This window comes from Pyrus communis, chromosome 4 (assembly GCF_041283825.1).
Source record: "Pyrus communis isolate YQ-2024b chromosome 4, ASM4128382v1, whole genome shotgun sequence".
NCBI lineage: Eukaryota > Viridiplantae > Streptophyta > Magnoliopsida > Rosales > Rosaceae > Pyrus > Pyrus communis.
In genome coordinates this window covers 17384252-17408161 of record NC_142568.1, presented here as the reverse complement: position 1 = coordinate 17408161, position 23910 = coordinate 17384252, and the positions used below count along the sequence as shown (strand labels likewise).

At 36.2% G+C, this 23910-nt stretch overlaps 3 protein-coding genes and 1 pseudogene across 15 annotated transcripts; 2 read left to right on the top strand and 2 right to left on the bottom strand.

Annotated features, from left to right (window-relative positions):
* The first annotated feature begins 3351 nt into the window (after nucleotides 1-3351).
* LOC137722534 (universal stress protein PHOS32) lies at nucleotides 3352-5736 on the top strand. Its single transcript, XM_068461560.2, has 4 exons — nucleotides 3352-3695; nucleotides 4709-4818; nucleotides 4904-5022; nucleotides 5488-5736. Exons 1-4 carry the CDS (start codon nucleotides 3521-3523, stop codon nucleotides 5576-5578), a joined length of 495 nt encoding a protein of 164 aa, XP_068317661.1. The 5' UTR covers nucleotides 3352-3520; the 3' UTR covers nucleotides 5579-5736.
* Nucleotides 5737-8412: 2676 nt separating this feature from the next.
* On the bottom strand, nucleotides 8413-18942 carry LOC137722533 (putative glutathione S-transferase). The gene is made up of 2 exons (XM_068461559.2): nucleotides 18569-18942; nucleotides 8413-9786 (listed from the first exon to the last, which is right to left on the bottom strand). Exons 1-2 carry the CDS (start codon nucleotides 18881-18883, stop codon nucleotides 9436-9438), a joined length of 666 nt encoding a protein of 221 aa, XP_068317660.2. The 5' UTR covers nucleotides 18884-18942; the 3' UTR covers nucleotides 8413-9435.
* Nucleotides 13447-17758, top strand: LOC148697562 (PRA1 family protein H-like). 13 transcript variants are annotated; one of them, XM_088692691.1, is made up of 6 exons: nucleotides 13447-13777; nucleotides 13928-14054; nucleotides 15154-15307; nucleotides 15431-15508; nucleotides 16752-16823; nucleotides 17452-17758. In XM_088692691.1, the coding sequence occupies exons 4-6, from the start codon at nucleotides 15484-15486 to the stop codon at nucleotides 17652-17654; spliced, it is 300 nt and encodes a 99-aa protein (XP_088548817.1). In that variant the 5' UTR covers nucleotides 13447-13777; nucleotides 13928-14054; nucleotides 15154-15307; nucleotides 15431-15483; the 3' UTR covers nucleotides 17655-17758. The 13 variants fall into 13 exon arrangements, 6 of the variants coding, with proteins under 6 accessions (XP_088548817.1, XP_088548818.1, XP_088548816.1 ...); XM_088692688.1 differs by having other exon boundaries at nucleotides 13449-13777; nucleotides 15431-15567; XR_015961721.1 differs by lacking the exons at nucleotides 15154-15307; nucleotides 17452-17758 and adding an exon at nucleotides 17242-17440 and having other exon boundaries at nucleotides 13448-13777.
* A 3837-nt stretch (nucleotides 18943-22779) lies between the features above and the next one.
* Nucleotides 22780-23615, bottom strand: LOC148697561 (receptor-like protein 51; annotated as a pseudogene).
* Nucleotides 23616-23910: the final 295 nt, after the last annotated feature.

Here is a 23910-nt window from a genome sequence, read left to right as displayed (position 1 = left end):
CTTAAAAAAATATTTTAATACAAATAGACTAAGAGCATCTCCAAAGGAGATGTCAAATTTTAAACACAAAATTTGAATTTGATAGCCTATGTGATATTTTGACATCTTTTAAAATTTTACTCTCCACCGGTATGTCAAATTAAATATTATTTTATTACACTATTTTTTTTCTTTTTATTTTATTAAACTATTATTTTCTGGGTTTGGAATGAAGACTCCAGAGTCCCAACCCACCCCCACTCCTACGCGCAGAGAAAGAGAGAGATCTCCAATTTCCTTCCAGAGACAAACAAAAGAGGTAAGCAGGCACGCACCCAATTCTTACCCTCTGTTTTCAATTACGTATTCTTTGAATTTCCATCCAATTTTAAGTTTTAACCAAATATCGGATTCTTTTCCATTCATCGTGACGATATCTGGTCCGATCGATTCCCCTTTTTCATAAATACTTGCTTGGTTGCTAAGAAAAGCATAAGAAAAGTCATCAAACCAAAAAAGAAAAAGAGCTTAAGAAACTAAATTATGGATGGTTGACTTTATATAGGGTTTTTGGAAATTAAAGATACAACCATTGAAAGGTTTTACTTTTAATGTAACATCTCACATCGTTCAGGGGAGTGATCCTTATATGTATATTCTCATCCCTACCTAGCACGAGGCCTTTTGGGAGCTCACTGGCTTCGGGTTCCATCGGAACTTCGAAGTTAAGGGAGTAACGCGGGAGAGCAATGAAGTTAAGGGAGTAACGTGGGAGAGCAATTCCACGATGGGTTCTCGTGTGAGTTATCAGAAACAAAACCGTGAGGACATAGTCGGAGCCCAAAACGGACAATATTATGCTACCGTGAGGACATAGTCGGAGCTCAAAACGGACAATATCCTTCAAGTATCCTCCTTTAATTTTTTTCTATGTTCAGTTTAGTTGTCAAGAAAATTAAAGCACTGCCGCCTCTTTCTTCATCTTGCCTTTCTTCGACTCCTCGACGAAGAGCTCCACCAGCTTCCTGCCGTCCGGCTTGATCAACCTGTTTGAAATTCGGAGCCTTTGCCGGGTCCTGGGCTTGGACCCAAGATGGGTTGAGAGCTTGAGGACGGGGGCGAAATAGGTAGATGACGGCTTAGGGAAAGAGTGAAGGGGTTAGGGGGTGTTGACGAAAAGGGTGGACACCATTGAAGGAGGTGAGAGAGGAAAGTTGCTGATCTGATAAAAAAAATGTTTGATGCTGCTGTCAAATTTGACAACAAATGGTAGAGTTGCCATTCTATATCATATTATATCAGATTTGGTTTCTCAATTGAGAAACATTTCAGTTGTTTTGTACTATTATTGCTGATTTAGATATTTTAATATTTTCTTTAAACATGACTATTCAGTTTAAGCATTGATACCTAGAGCTTTTAGAGGTGGAATTACTTTAATGTGTGATTTGTTCAGGTCAAATTAGATTTGATAGATCGAGGTGACCTTGACTTGTCAATTGTGGTGCTGAATTTTCTGCACGCGTCCACGACCTTAAAATCTGGATTTATCCCATTCAAACAATAAAACAAAAAAACATCTCTTCAACGTTTTAACCGTCAAGTTTTTATAATACGGATTAGCGGTTCACAATTAATCATGTTGTTGAAACTTAGCAGCCTACACAGCTAAACATGTCTTGACTTTTATCACTAATCTCAACATTTTATAATGACGTGACTTATTTGAAAATATTTTTAAAATAACTGAAAACGTTAAATGTTTCTGAATTTCAAAAATATTTAAAGTGTTTTTTTGCAAAAGTATCAATTATGTACGTTTTGTGTGAAGTACTTCAAATGTTTTTCTAGAACTCACTTTTATTTTTATTAATGATTGTTCTAAAAATATTTTTTAAAAACACTTTAAACCATTTTAAAATCAGGTTCTAACGAAGTTTTATACATATGGATGTGGACGTGGAAGATGCTTGTGGCATTTGCATTACATAATTGATTGGTTTTTCCTTTTTCTTGTTATGCTACGTAATTGAATTAGAACTCCAGCGTAGATATTGGCTACAAATTAACGATGAGATATGATCATATTCATATCTTTGTACGAGTCATATGACAATAACAAAGGAAAGTGCAAAGCCGCTTCCTTCATCCAAATATGGGAAAAAAGCAATAATTTACGTGACTCGAAGATATATATGACTTCAATAGCGTCATATGATTAAAAAATAAACCCCCGTTTGAGATACGCTTGCAATATAGTGAAGGTGGCATTTTAAGGGAAAATATTTTAATTTTTATAAAATTAGGGATTAGTTGTGAGGTCAATATCATATCGAATTTTAATGATAAAAATAGTCTATTTTTTAAATTGCACCTCATAGATCATTTTTTAAAAATATTAACCAAATCAGAAATATTTGAAGCATCTAATTGAGTTCAAAAAAACTGATAAAGACTTTGTTATAAGAAAACATTGAAAATTCATGGCAATAATTAAATAGGCAAATAATTTCGGATTGAATTAAATGTTTGCAAAAATAATCTATGAATCGAGACTTACAAAATAGATTGTTTAGATCATTGAGGTTTGATGTGCAGTGAATCCCATGACTAAATTTCTTTTTTTTTTTTATTTGGAAACTTGACTAAATTCCATTTTGAATAAAATGGAGATCCCTTACGATGTAGTGAATTGGTAGTAAAAAACTCTCTCCCATACAAACAAACTTTATAGAATCATTAAACAAACAAATAGTCCAATGGTAAAAAACGAATTACGAGACTTCTTTAAAACTAAAAACTGGAGGTTTTGGGTTCGAAATCCTATGCTGGTGTGGAAGCCAGACTTGTAGCCAGAGGAAGATTGAATTGGCTCTGTGAATCTTTCCGACTCTCCTAAAGGAGTGGATAATAGTAGTTTGTCTGTCACTAGTTGTCCTCCTTTTCTGAAAAAGAAAAAAATTAAACAAACAAAACTTTATTCAATCCATTAATTATAAAAAATAAAAGTAGAGTAAAATTACAAGAGGTAAAAATAAGAACACAAAAACCACTCCACAACTTTGAATAGTTTAAGGTTTTAAGCAAAGCTGTTGACTCATTAAACTAACACATTTCCAACATCCATAAACTTACATACACGCAATGCCAATCCCAAACATAATAATGGATTCACATTCATCGTGTCGTCATGCTTCTATCACGTGACCATAGCATGGAATCCCATGCGACGATCCAACGGTCTTTAGTCTCATATTATACAAAAGCCGGACCCACCACTAAGGCCCTGGCCCAACGTGGACGGTCAGGATGAAACGAAACAAATCACAGCCAACACTAAAACGCACAACCCAGTGCCATTAGCTACAAGCCTGCAACGCGTCATCATTCCGTTTCCTTTATATTCTGCTTACAATACAAGCTTCGAACCCATCTTTTTTAAGGGAAATTCTCACGCAACGATTGTGTTTCCTTGTCGGATTTGTAAGCCTAGAGTTGCAGAAGATCGAGAGAGAGAGAGAGAGAGAGAGAGAGAGAGAGAATGGGAAAGGATAGGAAGATTGGAGTGGCGATGGACTTCTCGAAGAGCAGCAAGAACGCTTTGGAATGGGCGATTGCGAACTTGGCTGACAAAGGTGACACCCTTTACATCATCCACATCAAACCCAACTCCCTCGGCGAGTCCCGCTCCCAGCTCTGGGCCCAATCCGGTTCTCGTAAGTATATATCTTTATAAAGAGTTAGGACAGTTCGATCGTTTCCTTGCAGTTGAGTTCAATATCTAGATCGGAGTAATTTAGTCCGGCTACGGAACGAACGTGTATTTTAATAGATAATTAGATTTTAATCCTTAAATAAGATGAAGTTTAGAAAAATAACTTATAGAAGGTTAAAAATTAATTTTAGCCCTTAAACTTTATTTAATATCAGCATATCTATTCAATTTTTTTTTTTATAATTTTATGAATTTAAATTTTATGAAAATATTATAAATTTTAATTCTCAGGGAAGCATCTTATGTAAGAAAATATTTTTGTAGAGATTTTTTGGTATATTTATGTTTTTGCATATTTTCTTATTTGCCACTAATTCATTACAATATATTTAGGTACAACATTTCGGTACACTGAGTTAGTATAATATGTTTAGGTACGGACATTTCAATATATTAGTTTAATATCATTTAATTAGGTACAAAATTTTTGGTACACTTATATTTTGACATATTTTCTTGTATGTCACTAATTTACTACAATATATTTAGTTACTGGCATTTTGTTACACTAATTTAATAAAATATATTATTATACAACGTTTAGGTACAGAGAAAGTTAAATAAAATTAATGAATTAAAATGTGTATGATAATAAATTTAAAATTTAATGTAATAACATTAAATAAGTTATTTATTAAATAGAAAAACAAAAATATAATATGAATTTGAATTAAGTACACATTAAAGGACTAAGATTTTTATTAAAATTTAATCTTCTTGAAGGATTAAAGTTCAAAAACCTCTTCTAAATATGTTATTTGAGAAAGGAGTTGATATTATTATCTCTAACAAAGCGTAGTTGACATGTTATTGATTCAATATCCATGCGTTTTGGGTTCTCAGTGCTGCATGGAGAATTTATGACTAATACTTTTATTTATTTATAGGCAAAGCTTGAAGCTTTTAAATCAAATTGGTTATGTTTCTGATCTGGGATTTTTTTTATTTTTGTAGCTCTGATTCCATTGTCAGAGTTTAGGGAGCCACAGATTATGAAGAATTACGGTGTCCAAACTGATATGGAAGTTCTTGACACACTCGACACTGCTTCCAGGCAGAAAGAGGTTTGCTTTAATTAATGGGATAATCTTGATCTGGGTTTTGATTAGTGATTGCTTTTGTTTGATTTTTGACGGGATTAATTTACAGGTGGATGTTGTGACAAAATTGTATTGGGGAGATGCAAGGGAGAAGCTTCTTCAAGCGGTTGAAGATCTGAAGCTGGACTCTTTGGTCATGGGAAGCAGAGGGCTTAGCACCATCAAAAGGTATGGGTGCAATTTTCTTAGATTTCTTTCTTTTCAATAATCAATTTAAAAAAATTGAAGCATTGGTCTCCAAATTTTAATCGAGTTGAAACTTCGGTAATTGAACTAAATATTCGTGAAAATTGGTATTTGAATTAACTCTGTTTAAACTTCCATGCATAATAGGGAAATAAGTTAAAAAAAAGAAGTTTTAACGAAAAACCCACAGTATTGTTTACTTTAACGAAAAATCATATTTTTACACTAAAAAGTCAATCCTGGTATATTTACTTTACCTTTTATTTTGTCGTTATTATTAAAACTCAAAGTTTTCAAATTCTTTTCATTAGTTTTCCTTTAAAAAAAAAGTGCTCACGAATTTTCAGTCTACTAATGCTCCAATTTTCTCTTTTAATTTTTTAATAAGGTTGACGTAATTAATTTGGATTATATGTTTAATCCATTTGTTTTGTGGAAATTAAACAGGATCGTACTGGGGAGTGTGAGCAACTTTGTGCTCACGAATGCTGCAATCCCTGTGACCATCGTCAAGGACCCGAGCATGCAACAACATTAAAACTGTATGATCGATAATTAATTAGAAATTTGGATCTGGTTTTATAATAATCTGTATTATCGATAAATAATCAGAAACTTGGATCGGTTTTTATAATAATCTGCCATTATTTTCGACATTGGCATTGCCTTGTTGAAGATGAATGCATTTGGTTTTGTGTATTAGTTTGTTATTGAAATCATAGCCATCTAAATTGACCGCAAAACACGGTTCAACGAACATCTCTGTCTCATTGTCTTTACCCGCGTTTATGGATTTAATTACATTTCATATTAAAAATAATTACCCCAAGTAATATTTTTGCTAGTATAACCCTTTTTCAATACCTAAAGTGTCTCCAACAAAGTTTGACAAAAAATCCTTAGAAGGTAAAGCATTTGGATTTTTTTCAATAAATAAATTTGTTGCGTTTTTATTTGGGTAAAATTTTACTATTATTAAATTAAATTAAATATTTTGTTTCTTCAATAACATGTTAAAATCACGTTTAGCGTATGTGTATTATTGAAAAAAGTGTGAAAATAATGTGGACTAACTTGAACAATATGTACGTACATGTATGTTGTACGTTAGAGTTCTAAAAATGTGTAGTTTAACAAATTATTAAATCGGGTAGTGAAAATAGAAGTATTTTTGAAAAATTTGTGTATGATATTTTCAATCTCTAATCTCTAATCTCTAATCTCTAATATTAGAAAGCTAGAATGAGAGTTTTGTGTCTCAAAGCTTCACCAAAAAGAATTGGACTATAAAGCCCCTCAAACAAAAAAAATTCACAACTAGCTGAAAATAATAGAAACAAACTAGTAGGGATACTTTTGTCAAAAACAAAAAGAAAAATATGTTAAACAAAAAGAGAATTAAAAATTAGAAGAAAAAAAAAGAAAAAGAAAAGAGAAGTGCGAAGGGAGAGATAAACGTGAACGTGCAGTGGTGTTCAGGAGGAAAAGAAAGCAAAAAGAAGCAGTTCGCGGGACGAGAGATATATTGAAGGAAGGACACAAAATAAGAACTTGAAGAAAAAAAATGAAACAGTTTTGCAGGAGGAGGAGATGATACAAAAGCCATTGCTCGCTCACAATTTGAAGCGAATTACAGGTTTGCTCTTCACTAATTCCATGCAGTTGTTGGATAATTCGAGTTCAATATGTTGGATTGTGCAATTTTTCCTTGCGCATGTATTACTCATTCCTTATTTCTCCACGTTTCAGCGCTCACAAACAATTCTTCCATGTCTCTGCGCTCACAAACAAAGCCGGGCGGTTAGACAGAAAAAGAAACCCCCATTCTTCTCTCAAAATGGGTACAAACTTTAAGGTTCGTTGCCTTAGAAACTCGAGAAGAGTAGAGGAATTTCCAACACAAGAAGGAAGTGAGCAGTTGGGCTTTACGCATTTTTTGCTTCTCCCAACTAGAGCAATTCACTTTTGATATTAGTGGCTGCTTTCAATCACCACACTATTTTCATTGTTTCTAGCACGTAGTTACGTTTTTTTTTTCTCTTGCAAATTTATGAACAAGGATTGGGTATCTCTCTGGTGATTGTGTAGGTGAAGCCGGTTTCCTTTCTCAACCTTGTATTGATTTCATTTACGTTCATCTATGCCATATAATTGTATTGGGAGTCTATATATCGACTGATTCTTATCGCATGTAACTTTCAATCTCGGATTCTCTATTTCCTCTGCATTCCTTCTCCATCCAGCGTTTGTCTTCTATTCACCAAATTCATTTTCATTTCTGTTTTTGATTATTTACTTCACAGTGAAAACTTGGTGCTTCTCCGGAGGAAGAACAACCAACATACCAGAATCGGGAGAAGAATTGAGCGACTAAATCAGTGACAAAAGTTCGAAATTCTTAGTCAACATCGACTGATTCTTTCGCCATCCAACGTTTGTCTACCATTCATCAAATTCATTCTTCCTTCTCATGTTTCTCTCTGCTTTTGTTTCATTCTATCGGCAAGATTGTTGCTTTAGGCAAAAAGAATGTTAAAGTTGGATTTTTTATTTTGTTTTTTCTTGCAGTGATTTGATTATTGCAAGATTTAGGTTTTCTAAAAGTTGCTTTGCAGATGGCTTTATCTCCCTTAAAAGTCACTACAAGCGATCAGGAGGAATTGACATTCTAGACTATGTCAAAATTCAAGTCATTGATTATTTTTTTAAGAAATTATGCATATAAGAAGTTCAAGTGCTGATTTTTTTTTTTTTTTTTACCTAAACTATGTTTTCCTCTTTTCCTATACAGGTTGCTCTGCTTGGGTTCAGTTTTAAGCTCATTGAAAATAGAGGCGGAAATTGATGCCAATGTCGTGATGTAAAAAAAGGATGTGCGTGCAGAAATGTTAGTGTGTATTATACGCAAATATACTAACTATGTATTTTACATTTTTCCATAGGAGGTAAATACTATAGTTAATGTTGATTCAATTTATTTAAATAGTACGTAAATCATGTATTCTTGCTCTCTCATCCTCATCCTGCTTGTCCTCATCCTGCTCCTCTCTGATTTGGTTTTGCAAATATGAAATTATTATTGGTTTTTTTTTTATATCGATTTTGTTGTTTTGGGTTCCAAGTCTCTGAAATTTTTGAATTTTTATCACAAAAATTGGGTGCGATTGTGTTATGTGATTGGGTGTGTTTTTTTAATTGATTGCTACCCATTTGCTTTCAATTTTTCTTGATAATTTGATGATCCTTAGAGATGGGAAATCCGTCCATCTCTCACTAGATGAACGAACAGGTTTGTAATTGTTTCCCTTTTGGGTTTGTGTATTGAGAATCATGTGAAAGGGTTTTGTTTTTTTGGTTTCTGGGTTTTTGAATTGGCGGCATATCTTGGGTCTTTTGATCCTAAAAGTTGTTGTCTTTGTTTGGTTTTTGGTGGCTATGTATATTTGCAGGGTCTGGATTTGTTTCTTAGGACCTCTATCAGCATGGGATTTTCAGTGCTTCCATTAAGCTACCTGCTGATTACACTTCTGGAGTTGTTGCATTTTATGCGAGGTTATTCTGTTTTTCTATCTAATTAAGGCTTTTAATTTGTTTCCCTCTTTGTTTGTTGTATGATTATATCTAAGGTTGTATGATTTTATTGTCAACAAAATAATATGACCCAGATTTTTACTTCTCAATTTTACAGTTTTGTAAAGATTCAATCTTTATGGTTAGCTGATTAATTTGACTTTTTTTTTTGTTTTAAACTTGTGGCATGGAACCCAGAAATGTTATGGATCTATCAATATCCCAAGTAAAAACTTGTTTTCTCAAACTTGGTGGTGTGAATAGTACTAGTTTTATTATCATGCCGGACTATCCGACATTATACCAAACGCTTCACTAACCCAATCTAACTTAGTCTAGTCTAAGCTAGTCTAGCTTGGTCCTTGAAGCTATTCCAGTCCGAGATAGTCTGGTACAACAAACGCACCCTAAGGACCTTGCAAGTGGTGGGTTGCATTAGCGAATTAAACATTCCTTGTCAACTCATTACACACACACACACACACATATACATATAGGAAACCTTTAAGGGAAAAGATTCTCATTTTTCAAAAAAAATAGGGACATACTTTTAACCGTTATATTTGGCTTTAATGAAATCCTATGGTCTGTGATTTAATCTCAGTCACAAAATTTCATTAAAGTCAAGTCTAATGGTCAAGAGGGTGTTAAAAAAAAATGAGGATCCCTTCCCTTAAAGGGGTGTGTGTATCTATTAAGAACCCGATGGAGCCACAAGTACAATCCTGATTTTATTCTTATAAAATATCATGAACCATGAAGCATCTTATAAAATATCATGAACCACGAAATGCTTCAGGAGACCATCTTATGATATGAACCATTTTAGTTGGAAGTAGCGGTGGTGGTGCTCTGAAAGCGACGACGGAAGTAAGCAACTAGTTTATCTCTGGGAGGCAGACTTTCGTGAAAAACACTGCAAAACTCATCACTCCAATCGTACAGATCGGGAAGCTTCTCTTTGGTCAACAGCTCCACTCCCACAACTTCTTGAAAGGCTCCAAGCCAGTAGGCTATGAAGTTGGCAACAATGTCCACAAGTCCAACCGTCTCTCCCCCGAAGAATTTCTTATCTTTGAGCTCATTTTCCAGTATTTTCAGAAGCTCGCAGACTTCTTCCACAGCCTTCGCAGGTTCCTCACTGCCCGAGAGAGCTTTCCGTGCTGCAGGCAAGCACTAAAGCAAACAAATACAATAAGAATTTAGCTTATTAGACACATATTTTTGTTTGCAAAATTTATTAGTGCGGTCAATAAGCTGCCACATGGCAAGCAAGAAAATAGAACTATATACACTCAACAGTAATGTTCACTTGTCAACTGAATGTTGTAAGACTCAAAAGAATCAACTTAATCACTGATGAAGCTTTTCTGACATAAAAATTTTGTGTAACTAGGCATATGTTTTCATGTTGTTAATCTAGACTACAATTTTTTTAGTGAAATCTCAGCAGTACGAGAAATTTTTTATTGATGTGGCAAATTTATTAATCTTTAGACTACATATTTTATACAAGAACCAACTTAATTACAATTCATATTTTATAGCGTAAACATTGTATGTTACCAACATATTATGTGAGATCAGACATGTATTGTCAAGTTTAGTAATATATAAAGTTTTACACTGGTAGTCACAAAAGAATTTCAAGCTAATATACTCAATGTAAAATCGTCATGCACATACTTATGGTGACAGACTGTTAATCTAAACTATACATTCATGCTATAATCAACTTTGTTAAAAATAACCTTGATCATCAATGATTTAGACACTAGTACAAAAACATGTTTGCGCGACGAAAACTTGCGCGACGCAGCTAAATGCGTCGCGCAAAGTATGTTTGCGTGACGTTAAGCACAAAACGTCACGCAAATGGCCTTTGCGCGACGGCACTTTGCGCGACGAACATTGGCGTCGCACAAAGGCCATTTGCGCGACGTAAGTGCCCTTACGTCGCGCAAAACAGTATTGAGCGACGCCAATCTTCGTCGCGCAAAGTGTCGTCACGCAAAGGCCATTTGCGCGACGTTTTGTGCGTCCCGCAAGATTTTGGCGCTAAAGCAAGTAAGTTTTACCGCTTTTTCTGTTGACTTTGCGTGACGCAGGGCTACGTGAGTCGCGCAAAACAGCTTTGCGCGACGCACGTGCACTTAGGTCGCGCAAAACATCTTTGCGTGACGTATGTGGCGTCGCGCAAAACAGCTTTGCGCGACGTAAGTGCACGTGCGTCACGCAAAACAGCTTTGCGCGACGTAAGTGCACGTGCGTCGCGCAAAGCTGTTTTGCGCGACGCCACATACGTCACGCAAAGTCAGCGACTTTTTTTCCCTTTACTTAATCAATTTGGGTGGTAGAAACTGCAAACTAGTTGCAGCAGCTACCTCCCTTGGATCTTGACAATGTTTTCGCCATGCTTTCATGCAACCTCATTCAATATTCCTTCAACACCTTATTTACACTTTAAAACCTACATCTATGGATGGTTTATCTCGTTCGCACCTTTAAGAATAATATTTTGCAACGTTTACTTATTTGAAACAAGAGAAATTTAGAATCTGGGAATGAAAATGAAAAGAACAAATGAATATGCAAACAACGAGCCTTCGAATTGGTTAAAATTCCCTGATCCACGTGTTAGTAACTAACAAGCTAAATTTTTTCAATTCCATGTGTTAGTAAACAAATAGATTGGCAAGTCGAGAATTGTATTTTTGAACTTTAATCTTTTAAGACGATTAAAATTTAATAAAAATCTGGTGTCAGATTGTATATTGATTTTAGTCTCTTAATGTGTACTGAATTCAAACTCATATTATATTTTTGTTTTATAGATATCTTATTTAATGTCATTGCATTAAATTTTAAATTTATTATTATACACATTTTAATTCATTAATTTTATTTAACTACCTCTAACTAGTGTACCTAACGTCCATATCATAATATATTTCACTAAATTAGTGTACTGAAATATCCGTATCTAAATATATTGTAGTGAACTAGTGTACTGAAATATATTGGTAAACGTCCATATCATAATATATTTCACTAAATTAGTGTACTGAAATATCCGTACCTAAACGTCCATCAAAATGGTAGATTTACTAACACTTAGAGTTTATTAATACTTTCATTAAGTATAACATAAGATTTTGTGGTATCCACTTGTGTAAATACTTTAAATTGACGATCGAATTAGTTCATTGTATTCATATAGGGTCAAGGAGTGTAGCTGTAAAAAATCATCAAAATCGGAGTTAAAACTACCGTTAAATCGTTATTTTTCATTTATAACCGTCGAAAAGTTTTGTCGCGTTACTTGATCTCCAAATGTTTTTTTTTTCCTATTTTTGGCGTATGCGATCTCGAAGCATATACAAACAAGTTTGACGGTTGGATCGTTGAAACTAGTTTCGTACAATGTGTTTCCCATCAAAATGGTAGATTTACTAACACTTAGAGTTTATTAATACTTTCATTAAGTATAACATAGATTTTGTGGTATCCACTTGTGTAAATACTTTAAATTGACGATCGAATTAGTTCATTGTATTCATATAGGGTCAAGGAGTGTAGCTGTAAAAAATCATCAAAATCGGAGTTAAAACTACCGTTAAATCGTTATTTTTCATTTATAACCGTCGAAAAGTTTTGTCGCGTTACTTGATCTCTAAATGTTTTTTTTTTCCTATTTTTGGCGTATGCGATCTCGAAGCATATACAAACAAGTTTGACGGTTGGATCGTTGAAACTAGTTTCGTACAATGTGTTTCCCATCAAAATGGTAGATTTACTAACACTTAGAGTTTATTAATACTTTCATTAAGTATAACATAAGATTTTGTGGTATCCACTTGTGTAAATACTTTAAATTGACGATCGAATTAGTTCATTGTATTCATATAGGGTCAAGGAGTGTAGTTGTAAAAAATCATCAAAATCGGAGTTAAAACTACCGTTAAATCGTTATTTTTCATTTATAACCGTCGAAAAGTTTTGTCGCGTTACTTGATCTCTAAATGTTTTTTTTTTCCTATTTTTGGCGTATGCGATCTCGAAGCATATACAAATAAGTTTGACGGTTGGATCGTTGAAACTAGTTTCGTACAATGTGTTTCCCATCAAAATGGTAGATTTACTAACACTTAGAGTTTATTAATACTTTCATTAAGTATAACATAAGATTTTGTGGTATCCACTTGTGTAAATACTTTAAATTGATGAAGGAATTAGTTCACTGTATTCATATAGGGTCAGTAAAAAATCATCAAAATCGGAGTTAAAACTACCGTTAAATCGTTATTTTTCATTTATAACCGTCGAAAAGTTTTGTCGCGTTACTTGATCTCTAAATGTTTTTTTTTCCCTATTTTTGGCGTATGCGATCTCGAAGCATATACAAACAAGTTTGACGGTTGGATCGTTGAAACTAGTTTCGTACAATGTGTTTCCCATCAAGTGCAATGGTATATGTATTTACTAAGTAGATTTTAATTTATTTATTTTGTGCTTATAACACTTAAGAAATTGAATGATATATATGTAAAAAAAATTATTATGGGTTTTTTTTAGAATAATATATTATTGTGGGGTTTATGTGAAATAAAAATTGAACTTGAAAGGAGTAAAGTCACATTTTTGGTAATTTTTTTAATACTTTAAAAAAAAAAAAAAAAACCTTGCTCGACGCTTTAATCGTCGCGCAAAACCACTTAACGTGACGTGGAATTGTATACCTACGTCACGCGAATTGATAATTTTGGCGGTAGCGAAAAATAGGCGCTCTTTTTCAATCTTTCCAAATTTTGCAACCATATATCCTATCCTCTTTTCCTCTCGGTTTTTCTTTCCGCAGAGCTCTTTTCCTCAAATTGCAGACCTCTTTTCCTCTTCCTCTTGCTTAAATTGCAGACTTTCCTCTCGCTCAAATTGCAAATCAAATTGCAGGAAAAGATTTTCCTCTTTTCCTCTCGCTCAAGTCCTGCGTCTCCTCTATCTCTTCCCTCTTGCTCATCTCTCCTCTTCGCATCCTTGATCCCCAAATCTTTAACCCAGACTTGTCTTCCCTCTCTCTTTCCCATAGACTTCTCTCTTCCTTCTCGTTCTAAACGACGGGTAGCCACACGAATCTCGAAGCCGACGGGAATCAAGTCCCAAAATCAAGGTAAGGGTTTGTGATTTGCGGTGGGTTTTTGTTATTTAGGGATTAGGGTGAAATTGCAGTTGATGGGTTTGTGATTTGCGATGGGTTTTTGTGATTTGCGATGGGTTTTTGTTATTTGCGATGGGTTTTTTTTTTCTTTCTGTTATGCAGCTGAAGTAACTGGAGTTGAGAAATAACAATTGGAGCTTAGAGTCTTTGCATATGAAAGTTGAATATGAGCCTTTGAAAGGCTTTGTAAACGTGTTCTCAATTGTAGGGCATTGGATAGCAATTTTGGGTGAGTCTTGATTCCCCAGTGCACATAATTTTGTTTCAGTTTATTTGTCTACGTTTGCATTTCTGTGGAATTTTTTGGAAACCCCAATGATTCAGAATTGAAATTTATGTGTAAATTGATAAGTGTGGGTATGTCTAACAGAGTAAGAGCAGTAATCCAGTTTGCTCTTTGTATGCACTCTCTCTCTCTCTCTCTCTCTGTGTATATGTAAATCAGTATATGTATGTATTTTGATCCTTGGGTGAGTTTAGAGAATTGGGTTCTGTTTGTATTCAAGGTGGTTGTGGAATTTCTGGGAATTGGATGATAAAAAAAGCAAGACTTTGGAGAATAATTGAGCTCTAGATTACATGGGTTCTGTGTTTTTTTGTCTTTGTTACTACCCTCTTTGTTTTAAGATTGTAAATGGTAAGGGGGTGTTTTGAGAATTGATTGGTTAAAAGGAGGAACGGTCCTTTCTCTTTCTCGTTGGTTCATGATTGCTAGTGAGTTTTGAGAATTGGGTTTTGGTTTGTGTTGGAGAAAAAGAAGTGATAGAATGGAAACCAAAAAGACAATAAAAAAAGAATTTTGAGGAAGCTAACGTAAGTACTCGATTTGTTGTTTTCCTGTCCTGGTTTCATATCAATGCATTTTTCTTTTTAGGTTCTAGTTAGAATTTTAAAAGCTGGCTCTCTATTTAATTTGTTCCAAGAACTTCAGTAAATGGAAGCAAATTGAAAATGTTGACACCTTTTGTCTTATGATGCGCTTTGTCTTCTAATAGGCGATATTTGCAATTCTAAATCTGCTGAGAAATCTGAATTGCAAGCTTCTTTGTTGTGTGGACCTATAATAATCTAATAGTCAAATTTCAAATCGTTAGTTGTTTTTCCTTGGCCCAAGTAACTTTACTGTGTATGTAGTTTTGGTCTTGGCTATGTTGAAAGGTTGGGTTTTGTTTATAAAATTCAAGAAACTAGCACCACTTGGAATGATTTGAGTGGTTTAGACTGTTAAGTAGGTGTTGCCAAGCAACGCATTTACTCCCATATGAACATCCTCCTCGTTGGTCTTTTGGTGGAGGGAATGTAATCTCATTCAATCTTCACTTTGCCAGTGAAGGGGAGATGAAAGGTAAAGCTACAGCTGTGCTCCTTTTCATAATTCATCTTAATGCTAGAGGGTGAAAGGGCGTGGGCAAGATAGCCTTAATTGTGTCCTGTATGATGAGTCTGATCCTGTTGGGGGTCCTGTTAAATAAAATAAGTAATGTATTACTCTTTCCTTTGTCTGTACATTTTAGCTTTTCCTCTTTGGCAGGTTGTGGTTTAATAACTCAGTGTTTTTCCCCTCATCCTATCTGATATTTTTGTGTATATTTTATTTGATTACAGATATCAGATGCCACTGGCTCTTGTTGGATTGATATCTTGTTTGGCACTGTGGGATGTTTTTAAGTTCTGTAGTGAAAGGTGGGGACTGGACCAATACCCAATAGTTCGGCAGTGCTTAATTCGTTTTGCTCAATGTGGTGAGTTGTTGACCCTGTGTTTGGGCAGTAGCAGTATTCTCTTGTGCATTTGTTCTGTTTACTTAGCATTCTCTTCTACATAAGTAAGGATTGAGCTTGTTACTAGTCGAAAATGCCACGAACTTCTTGAGTTTTCCAAGTTAATTCCTTTTTCACCCTTCTTTAGATCTTGCTATGCGTGTATAATATACATAGTAACGTAGACAATGCAAAATGGCGAAAACTCCATTTAACATTTGTGGTGTTATGTTGTTTGTTGCACTTAGAATGGTGTACATGTGAGCAAGTATAAAATTATCAAGGTATCCTTTAATTTGGGGAACTCTTAAATGGGGTAAATGTTTTGCATTTAGCTTGATATTGGTTTACAATAAAAATTAAAGAGTATATAAAGCGGTTCATACTCTGGTATGGACGAAGACTCTGTGGAGTTCTAATGATCTATAAACTGCATAAACTGCTAAGCAGGAGCTCCTAAGTGGAGATAATCTTAGCAGTTTATATATATATATATATATATTTTTTAATATTCATGTCCGCATGTTTGCTCTACCATACTAGACTCCTAGGAACCTTAAAAGTGTGACAGAGTCTCCAATGCTATGGTTTTTTTTTTTTTTTTTAATTTTTTTTTGGATTTTCCATGGGCTCAGACGTTCCTCTCTGTGAGTTACGACGATGTGTTCTATCTTCTCTGTTCTGTACTTAACCTAGGCTTTGTACATACAAGGATAGCACTATGGCCACTTTAGTTTTTGTTTTCTTGTGTTCAGAGATCTTTTCTGAGGTCTGAAGTCTGAAAGGTACAATCAGAGAAGCTGTACCCTGAATGGGGAGGGTAGGTTTCCATCCAGGGCCCTCTTGGCCTTTTTAACCTAGTATTTTGCTCAAGGATTGTCTACCTTGAGAGATTATCACATCATGTATTCTAGGAGCTCCAAATTTTGCACTATCTCTTACTTTTTGGGTGGCCGGCAGTTTTTGTTTAGTAATTTTTACTCTCATTTGCTTTCTCCCGAACATTTCTTGTATTTATCATCCTCTAGCTGTGTAGTTCCCTCCCCCCCTCTTTCTCGCTTCCATAATTCATCAATCATATCAACTCCGATGCAAGCTATTCATAGTTTTTATAAAATAGCATCTAGAGTTGCTTTGTTAACATTGATTTGAATTTATGTTTGCAGTAGCTGCGGTTATTCTGATATGTTCAAATGTTCAAATGGCTATCTTCTGTGCTCTTACTGTCAGTTATGCAGGTGTGTTTTCGATATTCTTTGCATATTATATATATATATATATATATATATATGGAGAAGAATTATGCACAATTCGTTTAGTCAGGTTCTTTTGGTTTCCTAAAGTTAGATAAGTTAATTATTGAATACAACAATACAAACTCACTAAATAAATCATGTAGTGTATCGTATTCGCAAAAATCCTTTCGAGAAAAAGGAATATATTGTATGATTGTAACCTGTAATCTTGACGGGTTTCAAAGTTGGCTTTATCTTTATGAGAGAAAGCTTGATAAACTTCTACATCTCTCAAAACAAGTTCATTCTTGCTATTTTTAGCTAATCTTTTGTTCTAGTTATACTACTTTGCGTTCTAGTTAAACTACTTCACGGTTGTCAAAAACAAATTCTGTTTATATTTGTGATCAGTTCGATTTAGGGGTTTTGATTCAGTAAGGGGTATGGATAGTGTGTGGACAGAGATTAAGCTCTGTGGTGGGCAGAAACTATAGTGTGTCTCCTACGGGGTTGTCTTTTTTGGAATCTCATTGTTTAAATCAGTTGACAAAGTAATTATTGTCCTCACATGTCTTCGTAAACTACTCATGAAATTAACATTGGGACGATTATGGGATCCTCTACTTTACAGGCCAGAGCGAGCAGATGAGGGCCCAGAGCGAGCATATAAAGGCTGAGAATGAGCAGATGAGAGCTGAGAACGAGCAGATGAGGGCCCAGATGAGTATGATTGTACAGGCCTTAGCGGTGTCCGGTCTCCAAATCCAGCTGCCAGCACCTGATCTTACTCCACCTTCGACCTCCCAGCCACCTCACCTACCCGATACCCAGTAGTTTTCAAACCTAGAAGACTACTTCTTGTAGTTTTTTCTTTTTTTGTTTAGACATCTTGTATGCACATTTTCATATGGTTTATAATTAAACTTTTTCTTGGTTTATTGTTTATTGTTTAGAATAATTACAATATTTATTAAAAATTAAATCAAAAATATTAATAAATCCAAAATATTTTTGTCAAAAAAAGTAAAACATAAAAAGTTTGCGCGACGAAAAGGTTCCATAGGTCACGCAAAGTGGGTTTGCGTGACGTAGGTATGTGTCACGCAAACTGTCTTTGAGTGATGCCAACCCACTTTGCGTGACGCATTCTACGTCACGCCAACCCACTTTGCGTGACGCATCCTATGTCACGCCAACCCACTTTGCGTGACGCACACCTTGGTCACGCCAACCCACTTTGCGTGACGCAGGTTAATACGTCACGCAAAGACACTTTGCGTGACGCATGTAACTTCTTCGTCACGCAAAACCTTCTTCCACAGACGTGGCGCGACGCCTGTCGCGCGACGAAGGTTCGTCACGCAAATTTTTGGGCGACGTTTTTTTGACTTTGCGCGACGAAGGACCTACGTCACCCAAAGTATTTTTTGTACTAGTGAGATGCACAATAAAGCAAGATAACTTTTCTGATATACCTAGATTTGGATCCTCTCCGGATCCTCTCCCTGGGGATCCCGGAGATCAAGATACAAGGACCGTTCATTAAAGATCGTGCGGTCATAATTAAATGTTTTTTACGCAAAACGATATTGTTTTACTTTTAAAAATATAAAAAACATTTAATTGTAGCCGCACGATCTTTGATGAACGGTCCTTATGCCTTGATCCCCAGGATCTCCAGGAAAGAATCCGGAGAGGATCCAAATCCATATACTTAATACGAAAAGATTAAAGTGAAACATTTTTACCTTTTCATCAATAAACCTAGCCCAGAAACGTGCCTGGGCTCTTTCATAAGGATCTGTGGGCAAAATGGGAAAACCCTCCTTCCAAGTCTCATCAATGTACTCAAGAATGACCTGGGACTCAGCTATTGGTCTGTCATTGTGCAGAAGCACAGGGATCTTCTGATGAACTGGGTTGGATTTCAGAAGCAAAGGGCTCTTGCTCTGCAGGTCCTCCTCAACGTATTCATATTTCACTCCTTTCAGCTTCAGAGCTATTTCCACCCTCCTACTAAATGGGCTTCCCCAAACTCCCAACAGCTTCACTTCCTCAGCCATGATATAAGCACCAACTAATCAAGTTTCACACTAACTAATCTCTCTCGTGTGGATATTACGACTGGTTTAATCTTCCTTCTGGGGTTTTGTAGTGGTCGGAAAACAGTGTTTACTTGGCCGCTAAGACAACTCTACACTGGTCAATAGTCAATAGTAATTTAAAATTGTGACTTGGTTGAGGAAAGATCTAGAAAATGTGCTTTATTGACAATTTCTTCATTGAAACCATCCAAATGAGCTGATCTGCCGTACTGGTATTATATTCTTCTCCACTGATTGGGCGATTGACTTGCTAGTTTTTATTGGTTTTATCATATATTACCTATTTGTATTCATTTAGTCCAACTTATGTAAATTTTGAATTCTGCTTCCAATGAATTTGGTCATTGCTTACGTATGGTCTCAATAATCAACAAATTATGTCCAAGCCTTCATAAAGTTTTAAACCTTTTATTGGGTAGTATTGACGTTATTGACATTTCAAAAATTTTACCATACAGTCCAAATTTTTGATACTTAAAAAGGAAAATACGCTTCTGTAATTGTGCTTATGAGTATTATACAACAAGATTTTTGGAGTGTCAATAACGTTAACACTTTTTTCATTAAACAACAATATTGAGTTGAGTATTTAGGTTGCACAATGAGCTAACTATAATCATGTTGAAGTGACATTCAAAAGAATCAAACTTAAAACTTCTAACTTAAAGTAAAGTTTCCAAATGCTAGATGTATAGATTAGATAATTAGATTCTAGTGTACATTTAGAAGTCTCTAGATCAAAATATTACAAACGGCTAACAATTTGCAAATAAGAGGCAATTGGGCTCCAAAATGCTATTGCATTTTACAAGCCCTGAAAGTTAGCTTATTCTAATTTCAAGGGCCTCAATAAGCATGGAATCTAAAAAATAATGGATCACCGGTGAATATTTTCATAGAATCTTCTTCACGATCAGATGCGGTGGCATTAGTACCCATATAAGCTAAAAAATCGTTTTAGGGTATGTTTGTTTGGCTTTACTAACTTTTAATGACTGAACTAGACTACATATTACTATAATCTTGTGTTTACTATTTGTAAGGACTAATTTAAAGGGAAACTAATGAAAAGTTAAAAAAAAAAACTTTAGTTTTAATGAAAAAAGACAAATAAAGGTGTAGCGAATAGCATCATGGAAATTTAAAAATGTGGTTTTTCGTTAAAAGTAAACAGTACTAGAAGTGTTTCATTAAAACTCCCTAAATTTAATAGGATTAAAAGGGACTTGTGCGAACTAACTCCCACGCTAGGTCTTAGCGAGACCCCAAAAAAAGAGAGGACTTCTAATATTTATTTATAAGGGTAAATTATATTTTACCCCTTCAGGTTTGTGGTCGATTTTAATTCTTACAATTTTTTTTTAAAACATTTCAATTTCATACTTCAAATATGATTTAGTTGCAATTTCATGCAATCCACTACATAATTTGTTAGAATGACCGTTAAGTGATGACTAGGGTTCCTATTTGTGCTAACGTGGCTAAAAATGACACACCTCGATCGAGACCAGGGCGTGTTGGCCGTCACGTGGAAGTGACGTAGCCATGTGCACAGTGCGGAAGCTAATAAAATAATAGTGGAAATAGTAATACGAATAAATAAAAACTGATTTTACAATAAGTGATAATAAGTTCGACGCCTAGTTCAGAGCATAAGCCTAAAGCAGTCCAATTAAAAATGATGCGACAACAGTACACCCGAAGGTGGCCCTACGCTGGTGAGGGTCTGTCAGAAATGCTGGGAAACCCTCTGGGAAACCACCGAACCTGCTACTCAACTAGAACCTGGAGGGGCGCAAAACAAAAGCGTGAGTGGGCAAAAACAAAGCTTTTCGAAAACCATTTATAAATACTTTCTAACCCCTCGCCGTAAAACCTGTATACCTCCCAGAAAATAGATATACGTATAGTATATATGCCAATCATGCTCAAGAATATGCCATGCCAAAACCTCATAATGAAATGCAAGTGCTCAGGTGTAAATCATATCAATAACATATAATCTGGCAGCCGGAGTCACCTAACGTGACCTGTACGGCTGCATCTAGAGCTCAAATCTCAATCTCACTAGCTGGACCTGCACATGAGTTGGAACCACCTAAAGTGGTCTGTACGACAGGCCTGTGTGTAATACATATATACGCTCTAGTGCTACGATCACGTGAAGGCTGGGCGAATAATCGCGGGTCACCTACGAGTCGGAACCACCTAAAGTGGTCTGTACGACAGGACTGTGCACTTAACTTGGATCCAAGCTGAGCATGTGGTGCGGGAGGTGAACATCACGTGAAGGACTGTGCCCTACTCTGGGCGGGAGCACTAACACCGGGGGTGCATGTTATGAGCTCTTTATACATCTTAAAACACTACTGAACATAAACGTGAATAATACTTACCTGGCACTTACATGTGCGTCCACAACACCATATATGCATATAAATATGTATACGATTAAGAATGCAACTAACGATGCACAACCAACAATAAAATAATGCATGGCATATGGCAATTAACAATTCAACTCAATTTCTGGGAAAATATATGTATATAGGTATATACAGAAAACCAAAAGCCCACTCACTGATATGTGGAAGGGTCGTAGCCCCCTTGCCTCGAGTGACCACGCTCGTCCTTGGGATAGGTATCACCTATATGTGAAACAACTACAAAAACGTCAATTTTAAGGCACATAACCAACCTTTAGAAATAACTTCTCATACAATGCTCAAATGGGGTATATGAATATACCAACGTGACCTACTCAACCTCAGGAACATCCCCATATTTTTAAAATAATTTTTTACCGTCGCACGCGCCCCCACGCGGCGGCCACGCGCAGGCACGTGCCTGGCACGCTGACGGCGTCAGTTGACGCCGTTAGGAATATTCCGTTATTCCTAACGGATTCCGTTAACGGCGTCAGGAATATTCCGTCAGACTTGACGGAATATTCCGTCGTCTTCTCCGGCGAGCCTCCAACGCCGGAAAATCGGGAAAACTTCAAACTTCGATATCTTCTTCGTTTTTCATCCAAATTTCACAAAATTGGTACCAAAATGAAGCTTAGAACTAGAGGAACACATTCATACCACTTTCAAGTGCTAAAAACCACAAAATCTCACCTGCAAAATCACCAAATTTCCGGCCAACCTTGAAACTCGTGATCCCGACGTCCAAAACCTTCAAACGAACCACCCCGAGCCTCCTAGGGACCTCATCAAGCTTCCTACAAGCTTGAAATTTCCTAAAACGTGAGAAATCACGTGTGCATGAACAGTACCCGAAATCGGGCATCGTGGATTCGACGTGAAAACGAAGGTGTTCTTACCTGAAAATGGTATGGTTGGACTCCTACAAGCCTCACGAGTTCGAATATGTACTTGGTTTCTTCGATCTGTGGAGGTTTGATGGGTTTTGGGTGTGGTCTGTACAAAAGATATGAAAAAATGGGAAAGGGAAAGGCACGGGTCAGGTGCAGGGAAAGGAGAGAAAAGGTGTGGGGTGTATGTTAGTGTGTGTGTGGCACAAAACATGCCAACAAAAACCCAAACACACACACACGACGTAAAATAACGCTAGGGGCAAAATCATCTTTTCACGCGTACGTTTAAATTTCCCAGGACGGGTTGTCACAAAAAACTTAATAAAAAAAATTAAAAAAAATTATTTAAAGAAAACTTATTTACAATACAATACAAAAAAAAAAAAAAAAAAAAAAAAAAAAAAAAAAAACCCCATATCCCCTTTTTCCCCAAAATCCCCACACGTGCCCACTCTCCCACTCTCCCACCCCCCATCACCCACCCTTTCCCCCACCCCCCAACACTCTATCTCTCGCACCTTTCTCCCCCCAACTATCTGGGCAAAGCTTAGCCCAATAACCCCATCTCTTCCTCGACTCCATCCCATCTCCTCTGTGCTTATCTGCAACCAATAATCCCATCTAGCTTTGGGAAGCTTCTTCAGTCGCCCTATAGAACTTCAACCTCTTCTTCCTCGGGCTACCTTCTTCCTCCCTACAAATCTCACGCATTGCACGAGACTCCCTGAACTTCCTCCTTCCCTCGCCACGCACCAACACACTGCAAATCCCTGCCTCGAGATGAACTAAGTCCGGGATTGCTGAAATCAACTCCGGGATGATGCCGGATAAAGAATTTGAGGACAAAGACACATTCTTTAGCGAAATTAGGTCCCCGAACAAAGTAGGTATTTCACCATTGACGGAATTAGAGGAAAGGTTTAAGGTTTTGAGGTTTTCAAGGAGTGTGAGGGAATTGGGTATCTTCCCCCAAAGCTTATTGCGAGAAAAATCGATGTGGGTAAGGTTTAAATTCATGTGTTTGGGAATGCTGCCGGTTAAATTGGTGTGGGAAATGGTGACTGACTTGAGCTTTTTCAAGTTTCAAAGGATGATGAAGGGTTCGAAGACCTTGACTTAGACATTGGAGACAGTGAGCTCGGTAAGGTTTTGGAGGCAAGCGAGCCAAACGCCGGTGAGGCGGCGGAGGGAGTTGATGCAGGTGAAGGAGTGGAGGGAGGCGATGTGGTCAGCGGGGAAGCGGATTAGAGCAATGGGGCAGTTGAAGAACTGTAGGGACTGGAGGGTGGAAAGGGATTTGAGGGCGGTGAAGGAGAGGGCGATGTCATCGAAGTAGTTGGCGAGGCGGAGAGAAAAGAGGTGGCGGTGTCGTGTCGAGGGTTAACGGTGATGGAGAGGCGTGTTATTGGTGGTTATGGAAGATGGGGTTGATCAGAGGAAGAAGAGGTGTGGGGATGATGGAGGAGCGGATGAGAGCATCTCCAAAGAAGATGTCAAAAAATAAATGTCAAATGTTAATTTGATGGCTGATGTGGCAATGTCAGATTTTCTCTTTTTTCCAACCGATATGTTTCTTTGTAATAAATGATATTTGTAGAACCCATTTTATAAAGAAATTAATTAAAGTACATTTTTCAAGATCTATAATTGATGCATTAATGAG